The sequence below is a fragment of the Phasianus colchicus genome, chromosome 3 (assembly GCF_987193195.1).
Source record: "Phasianus colchicus chromosome 3, bPhaCol1.hap1.1, whole genome shotgun sequence".
NCBI lineage: Eukaryota > Metazoa > Chordata > Aves > Galliformes > Phasianidae > Phasianus > Phasianus colchicus.
In genome coordinates, this window is record NC_143438.1 from 56,311,237 (window position 1) to 56,319,491 (window position 8,255).

At 47.8% G+C, this 8,255-nt stretch overlaps 1 protein-coding gene across 2 annotated transcripts; it reads left to right on the forward strand.

Annotated features, from left to right (window-relative positions):
* The first annotated feature begins 418 nt into the window (after positions 1 to 418).
* LOC149918597 (uncharacterized) lies at positions 419 to 4,619 on the forward strand. 2 transcript variants are annotated; one of them, XM_090137589.1, is made up of 2 exons: positions 419 to 862; positions 1,171 to 4,619. In XM_090137589.1, exon 2 carries the CDS (start codon positions 1,187 to 1,189, stop codon positions 3,122 to 3,124), a length of 1,938 nt encoding a protein of 645 aa, XP_089993715.1. In that variant the 5' UTR covers positions 419 to 862; positions 1,171 to 1,186; the 3' UTR covers positions 3,125 to 4,619. The 2 variants fall into 2 exon arrangements, with proteins under 2 accessions (XP_089993715.1, XP_089993714.1); XM_090137588.1 differs by having other exon boundaries at positions 419 to 4,619.
* The last annotated feature ends 3,636 nt before the right edge of the window (positions 4,620 to 8,255 follow it).

An 8,255-nucleotide genomic window follows, 5' to 3' on the forward strand; every position in this document is an offset into this window, starting at 1 on the left:
CAATTCTGGTTGTCCCTATGTTCTTCTCACGGTTTTCCCATTCAATCCACCCCTCCCAGCAGAATCTGTTTTTGCCTTACAGTAAGATGCCACATGCATCAGGGACGACCTGTGGGGCAGGACAGTGGGGCTCAAGATGCTTGTCTCTCCTATCTAATAGTGAAGAGTTAATACAGAAGGGTCTTCCCCTTCACAAACACAGAACTGTTTTCAATGTGCAGTGTTTCACTGAAGCTTTTTCCTGGGTAATTATAGCAGGATTGACCCACAGCTTTTTCTTTACTGCTTTGGCTCTTTTTTAGTTTATCTTAATTTCAGTGTCTATGACATTGTGGGAGATGGTTATTTTGTGAACATTTTTTTTTAAACAAGAGAAAACCATGCTTCCTGTAACCAATACAGTAGTATACCAATGTAGTAGGCGTGGCGAGGAGACGGTGTGTGACGGGGTCAGGTTCCCTATGCTCAGGGCTTGCCAGGTGCTGTCCCACAATAGGACAGCGTGTATGCAAGGGGTGTAGACAAAGCAGGACAAGAATATTTAAGTGCCTGCTACATTTTAATAAACGCCATTTTGCTTCACCTATACTTGGGGTCTGTGTGAGCATTTGGCCCTGACCTGGTATGGGGTCGGTTTCGCTGGCAAAGCAGCATCTTATGGGGTGGAAAACGAATGATGCAGAGAGAGCGGCAACAAGTGGTGACCCCGACGTGATTCACCCTGTGAGTAGTAGCTGCCCGGCGTGCCCGTAAGGCGGTGGAACCTGTGAGGTGGCGGCAGGTCGCCTACGGAAGACACACTGCGGTGGAACCTGTGGGGTATTGGCAGGTCGCGTGTGTAACTATGGATCAAGTAATTAAGGTATTTTTACATTTCTGTAAAAGTTATTGCGGTAGGACCGTTCCTTCTAAGAAGGAGATTGCGGCCGTGTTATCGCGGCTAGAAAAGGAGGGTGAGCTGGACTCCCCTCAACAGGTGCTCGATTCAAGTAAGTGGGACTCACTTACTTCGGCGCTGTGCCAGCGCGCCATGTCCGACCAAAAAGCCTCAGAGCTTAAAACGTGGGGCTTGATACTTGAGGCTCTCAAAGCGGCAAAGGCAGAAGGAGGGTTCGGGGAGGATCGGAGCGTGACGGGGGCTGCCGGGAGCGGGTCTTTGCTTTCTCATAGATCCGGCGAGGCCAAGATGGCGGCGACGGCAGAGAGCGGAGGCGGAGAGACGGAGAAGAAGGAGTCGCCGAGTCAGTCATGTGAGCCGACAGCCCCGCCCCCGCCTTACCCTGCTCCGTCTTTATGGCCTTCTTTGGACAAAACGTCTCAGCCAGAACCGCCCCTTGAAGAACGCGATAGGGCGGTGGGTGGAGCGGGGCGGGGGAGCCCGCGCCGGGGGGGGAGCCCGCGCCGGGGGGGGAGCCCGCGCCGGGGGGGGAGCCCGCGCCGGGGGGGGAGCCCGCGCCGGGGGGGGAGCCCGCGCCGGGGGGGGAGCCCGCGCCGGGGGGGGAGCCCGGTTACTGACTGGGCTAAAATTAAAGAAGTAGCGGAAGAAAAGGGCCTAGCGAATCCAGCTGCGTTTCCGGTTGTGGCCTCAGAAAAGGGCCCAATTTGGGTTCCTCTAGACCCGAAAGGGATCACGAGGGTGCTTGAGGCAGTTGAGAAAAAGGGTTTGAAATCCCCCTCGACGATGAATGCCCTCGAGAACCTTACCGCACAGGGGCCTCTCCTACCCTATGATATAGAGAATTTGATGCGTATGGTTTTGAAGCCGGTGCAGTATACATTGTGGAAGGAGGAGTGGCAGGCCCGGCTTAGACAGTTATTGGTTATAGCGCAAAACGATCCAGCGAACGTATTACATAACTCCGACCTTCAGAGATTGATGGGTAGCGCACCAGGTCTGTTAACTGCCCAGGCACAAGTTACCAACCTGAGACCTGGGGAATTAATTGCTACATCTGACGCCGCTTTAGAGGCGTTTAGAAGGCTCGCAAGGAATGCAGAGCCCTCTACCCCGTGGACAGAAATTACACAGGGCCCCACGGAGTCATTTCAGGATTTTGCAAATAGGCTGATAAAGGCCGTAGAAGGGTCAGACCTTCCTAGGGCGGTCCATAGCCCTGTTATTCTGGACTGCCTATATCAAAAGTCGAGCGGGGACATACGCGCTTTGCTAAGAGCGGCGCCGGAAAAGTTTCACACCCCCGGTGAGGCCATCAAGTATATCGTAGAGAAGCAAAAGTCAAATCCGTCTGTGGCAGGCGAGGTTGCTGCCGCAGTGGCTGAGGTGATGATGGCGCGCGGGGGCTTTGGCCATCATCACCCCGGCTATCTGGCAGTGGGTCAAGAGGCTCAAGGACCATGTTATAGGTGCGGCCGGTGGGGCCATGTCAGGGCCCAGTGTAGGGCCAGAATAGGGAGCAACGAAAGTCCAGTATGCCAGTTGTGTGGGAAAAGGGGCCACAAGGCGCCGCAGTGTAGAGCTCGAAGTAGACCGCAGCATCCTAATAGATCGAGAGGAAGACCGCGTTCGACCGGGGACCTCCCTGTCCGCTTGCAGTTGGGAGACCTGAGCCAGCCTATGGTTGCTTTGTCTTTGGGTTGTGAGGAGCGCCCTCTAGTGAGGGCCACTATTACGATCACCGATCTCCCACCTGGTTCAGCGGGGCCACGGTCCATCTTTGTCACTGCATTGATAGACTCTGGCGCAGATGTGACGGTTATTGCGGAATCCGATTGGCCCTCTACATGGCCTACAGGGGCGGCACAGATGATAGCAGGAGTGGGAGGAACAACGCCCACCCGGAGGTCCGCCCAGAAGATTGAGATTATCGTAATCAACAGGGATGGTTCCCTGGAAAGGCCTGTTCTGCTTACCCCGTTAGTGGCGCAGGTGCCGGGAACCCTCTTGGGGAGGAACTTTCTGCGGAGTGTGGCAGCAGGCATAACAATTTATAGTGGGGGCCACGATCTGCCAATTGTCAGCGCAGTATGCGATCCCACTGCGCTGGAGACAGGAAGTGCGACCTGTCTGGGTGGATCAGTGGCCCTTACCGACAGAAAAGCTTGTAGCGCTTCACGCATTAGTACAGCAAGAGCTTCGCTTAGGTCATATAGAACCCTCTCTTAGTCAATGGAACACTCCTGTATTTGTGATAAAGAAGCGGTCAGGATCCTATCGCTTGCTGCATGACTTGCGCGCAGTTAACGCTCAGTTAGTGCCTTTTGGTGTAGTTCAGCAGGGTGCGCCCGTACTATCCGCCGTGCCTGCAGGCTGGGGGGTTGTTGTTATCGATTTGAAGGATTGCTTTTTCTCCATACCCCTGGCTGAGCAAGACAGGGAGGCTTTTGCCTTTACGGTTCCTGTCCGTAATAACCAAGGCCCGGCTCGTCGGTATCACTGGCGAGTGCTCCCACAAGGGATGGCGTGCTCTCCCACGATCTGTCAGATAGTGATTGACAGAGTCCTGAGTCCGGTCCGACAGTCCCCTAGGCAGTTCCTCCTGCTGCACTATATGGATGATCTGCTGCTATCATCCCCGACCCCATCGGGGCTCCAGTCATTAGAAGCCCAAGTGGTGACGCTCCTGACATCAGCCGGCTTCACTATTTCTGCTGAAAAGATCCAGAGAGGATCGGGGGTCCAGTTTTTAGGATATCGGCTGGGAGACAAAGCTGTCCACCCAGTCGGGGTTGACATCAAACCCCGGATACGCACGCTATGGGATGTGCAGAAGCTAGTAGGAGCCCTACAATGGATTCGAGGGGCACTGGGGATCCCTCCTCGCCTCATGCAGCCATTTTATGAGCAGCTTAAGGGCTCGGATCCGAACGAGGCGCGTTCCATCACGCCCGAAATGGCAGAGGCATGGAAGGAAATAACAGAATCCTGTTGTCAATCGGCTCTGTCTCGATATGATCCTGGAAGGGAGTTGGAAGTGGCTGCCTGTAAATGCGAGAGTGGGGCGGCTGCTGTTATAGGCCATGACTTGGGAGCCAAACCGCAACCATTGTGGTGGCATTTTTCCGTTCAGCCCACGCGTGCGTACTCCTCCTGGCTGGAAATATTGGCTAGGCTTCTTCGTAAGTGCCGTCATACAGCTGTCAGAACCTTTGGACAAGAACCTTCTATTATCTATCTCCCTACATCATACGGAGAGGATCCAGATGGACGACGACCCCATCGGAGACTGGTTCAAGAAGACGTTTGGCAACTTCGGGAGTTGGATTGCGAAGATCGTTAAGGGCATAGTATTAGCACTCTTAGTAATTGTGTGTATTGCCGCTATTCTGCCGTGTGTGATTATGTGCTTTCAGAATTGCTTGCTAAGGATTATGTAGTAGCTTATGGACCAATGCATAGAGTATAGAGTATCACAGGTATCGGGAACAATTGTAGCGTTTGCGTTCGCGCTGTTACGGGATATTACTGAGCATAGGGAGGGGGAGATGTAGTAGGCGTGGCGAGGAGACGGTGTGTGACGGGGTCAGGTTCCCTATGCTCAGGGCTTGCCAGGTGCTGTCCCACAATAGGACAGCGTGTATGCAAGGGGTGTAGACAAAGCAGGACAAGAATATTTAAGTGCCTGCTACATTTTAATAAACGCCATTTTGCTTCACCTATACTTGGGGTCTGTGTGAGCATTTGGCCCCGACCTGGTATGGGGTCGGTTTCGCTGGCAAAGCAGCATCTTATGGGGTGGAAAACGAATGATGCAGAGAGAGCGGCAACAAGTTAATACAGAAGGGTCTTCCCCTTCACAAACACAGAACTGTTTTCAATGTGCAGTGTTTCACTGAAGCTTTTTCCTGGGTAATTATAGCAGGATTGACCCACAGCTTTTTCTTTACTGCTTTGGCTCTTTTTTAGTTTATCTTAATTTCAGTGTCTATGACATTGTGGGAGATGGTTATTTTGTGAACATTTTTTTTTAAACAAGAGTAAACCATGCTTCCTGTAACCAATACAGAATTATGTGGTTTCTAGGTTAGAAGTTGGCTGATTTACTTTAAAGTTAATCAGATCTTGGCCTAAAGGATCTGATAAAGCTAATGCACCACAATTTAGCAAATTTCTTACCAAGAAATCTTCTGATTGCTCCACAACCTCTTTGAAATTAAATTCTGCATGCTCCGTTAGGTTACGGCACATATTCCTAGTAGGAACCACATTTTCAAAATAAAAATAAACTAAATTTTATTGTAATGACAGCATCTTCAGTTTTTCCCCTAGTAAACTGGTACAGTGCTATATTGTCCAAAAATTGAAAGTGAAGTACTGTGCAGAAAGAGGAACATAAAGGTCAGAGCAAAGGTACCTATTTATAGCCTTGATTAATAAATGCAGCTGAGGTCTAAAAAGAAGGTGCATTATTTGGAGATCAGGGAGAAGTGTCTCTCAGTCCCATGGGTATTCAATTCTGTATTGAAAGCTGGAGTATCTCGGGCTCTTCAGCACCTCTTTACAGCCTACGGTATCTCCTCTTCTGTCACCATCCCTCTCTGCTGCAGTCTCGTGTGCTTTGTGCTGATGGCAGTTATGAACAAGTGGGTGGCACTTGAATGTGTGGAAGGAGCACTCTTCTCTGGGAATGTGCTGCAGGTGAAATGAAACCTACCTCTGGGATAAAAGAGTAATAAAAAAGGAAGAGCTCCTCTAACTTATCTCACAGAAAAAGCTAGCTCGGAGCAGTAGCTTCTTGATGGAAGAAGGAAATCCTGAGCTACCTGATGCTGTTGATGTTAACTCTATAAGGAGAACAGGAATGAAAATGCTTACTTAAATCTCAGCAGTATCTCTGCCAAAGTCAGGCTTACTACCAAAGCTTATACAACAGCTTTCTTTCTATGCAGTGATTTCTAGTGCAATTCAGCTTGTTAAGCCGAATGCTGGAAACAGCATTCTCTCATTGTTCTGTATTTTTCTCCTTAGCACTGACTGGATTTCTCTGAAAACAAAGATAGAGGCATAACCAAGGCATTTCTTCTTACAAAAGATATCATAAGGGCAGGTAGCATTATACTTACATTATACCTACAGTGCTAAATTATCAAAATTTTTTAGTCTTAGCAGAAAAAGATTGTTGCCTCACATCTGTGGCTAAGAAGATCATGAAGCAGAATCTCCCAAAAAAGATGTTAAGGTGTGTGAGAGATGTGGAGGTAATACAAGACAGCCAACACAATTTCACCAAGGGCAGATTATACCTGACTAATGTGGTAGCCTTCTATAACAGAGCGATGGCATCGATGGACAGAAGGACAATTGGTGTCATCTACCTGTACTTGTGCAAAGCCTTTGACATGATCTCATACCATATTCTTATTTCTAAATTGGAGAGAAATGGATTTGAAGGCTGGACAGTTAGGTGAATAAAGATTTGGTTTTGTCATCATAGCCAGATAGTTATCAATGGCTCTATGTCCAGGTGGAGGCCAGTCACTAGTGATGTCCCCCAGGAGGTCCATCTTGAGACTGGTGCTCTTCAACATCTTTATCAATGACACAGATTATGGGATTGAAAGTACCGTCAGCAGCTGAGTGGTGTAGCTGACACAACAGAAGGGAGGGATGCCATCCAGAGGAACCTGGACACTCTCAAAGAGTGAGCACATGAGAAATTAATGAGGTTTAACAAGTTCAAGTGCAGGGTATTGCAGTTGGGTTGAGGCAATCCCAAATGTGACTACAGACTGGGGGAAAAACTCCTTCAGAACAGACCCACAGAGAAGGACTTTCCTGATGGGAAAAAGCTGAATGTGAGCTAGTGGCATGCTCTTACAGCCTTTAAGGACAACTGTATCCTGGGCTGCTTCAAAGGATGGTGGCCAGGAGGGAGAGGGAGGTGATTGTCCACCTCTAATCTGCCCTCATGAGGTCCTACCTGGAGTACTGTGTCCAAGTCTGGGGCCTCCAGTACAAGAAAGATGTGGAGGTGTTGAAGCTGATCTAGAGGAGGCCGTGAAGGTGATCAAAAGGCTAGAGCACCTTTTCTATGAAAATAGGTTGAGGGAGTTGGGCTTGTTTAGCTTTGAGAAGACACCGAGGAGACCTCATTGTGACCTTCCAGTACTTGAAGAGAGCTTATAAGCAGAAGCGGGACTGACTTTTTACATGGTGTGATAGTGATAGGGCAAGGGGAAATGGCTTTAAACTAAACAAGGGCGAATTTAGCTTAGATGATAAGAATTTTTTTACTCAGAGTGTTGAGGCACTGGCACAGGCCACCCAGAGAGGTTGCAGATTCCCCATCTCTGGATGGGTTCAAGACCAAGTTGGATGGGACCCTGAGCATCCTGCCCATGGCAAGGGGATTGGAAGTAGATGGTCTTTAAGGTCCCCTCCAACCTAAACCATTCTATGATTCTATGAGCTTTTTCAATTTGAAATGGATATAGTAAATTTTCAAAATTGTTGGAGTATCCCATCCAACACTCAAAATAGAAACTCTGTTGGTCCCTGTTTATAGTAAATTCTCATTTGGAAGTTTTAGCTAGTACTAATACTAATAAGAATACTAACTTAAAATATAAAGTTGTTAAAATTGGAATGAACAAATTAAAAAGTTGATGATTTTCATTGCACACTAATGTGTGATTTTGACCTTCTGCTGTTTGAATGATAAGAATTTTTTAAAGGTTTTGCCACGCAGGGAATGCTATCACTTCCTTAATTCCCTTTATAAACGGTAAACAATTGCAATTAATATTGCAAATAATTAATTAATTTGCAATTGATTAATTAAACAGTTGTAATTAATATTTGAATGAAAAGTTCAGCATTACTCAATGTTCCTTCTACTTCTCTGTGTTTCTCCCATTTGTTTTTCAAAAAGGAAAAAAAATGAATCCTGAGTGCATGTTAACAAACAGGAGAAAAGGGCTTGGCAGTCCTCTGCAAAACTAAGAGAGTAAACTATTAATAATCTACCTGGAGCATTAGTCTTTATATTTAGTTCGTCTCTATCCGCAGACAGGGCTACTTCTAATGTGGTGTTTTCCTTGGAGCTGGAAGGATTACCACTAGGCCATCTGTTCAGTCGGTTAGAAAAAATGTGATTGACAGGTACCACTGACCTAAAACAAGACATCTTCTTTTGGTACTGTCTGCAGAGTTCAACTACGTGGTGAATTGCTTCTTCCTTTGTGATAGAATGCATTTCATGGTTGTTACAGCCCATTTCTCTGACAGATATTTATCCACTATACATTCTTTTCCTCCTTTTCAACTTGTTAAAACCCACAGAGCTGTAAATCTAATC

Excerpts from the sequence above, each read along its gene's own strand:
- LOC149918597 (XM_090137588.1), top strand. The coding sequence starts at position 845 with ATGGATCAAGTAATTAAGGTATTTTTACATTTCTGTAAAAGTTATTGC.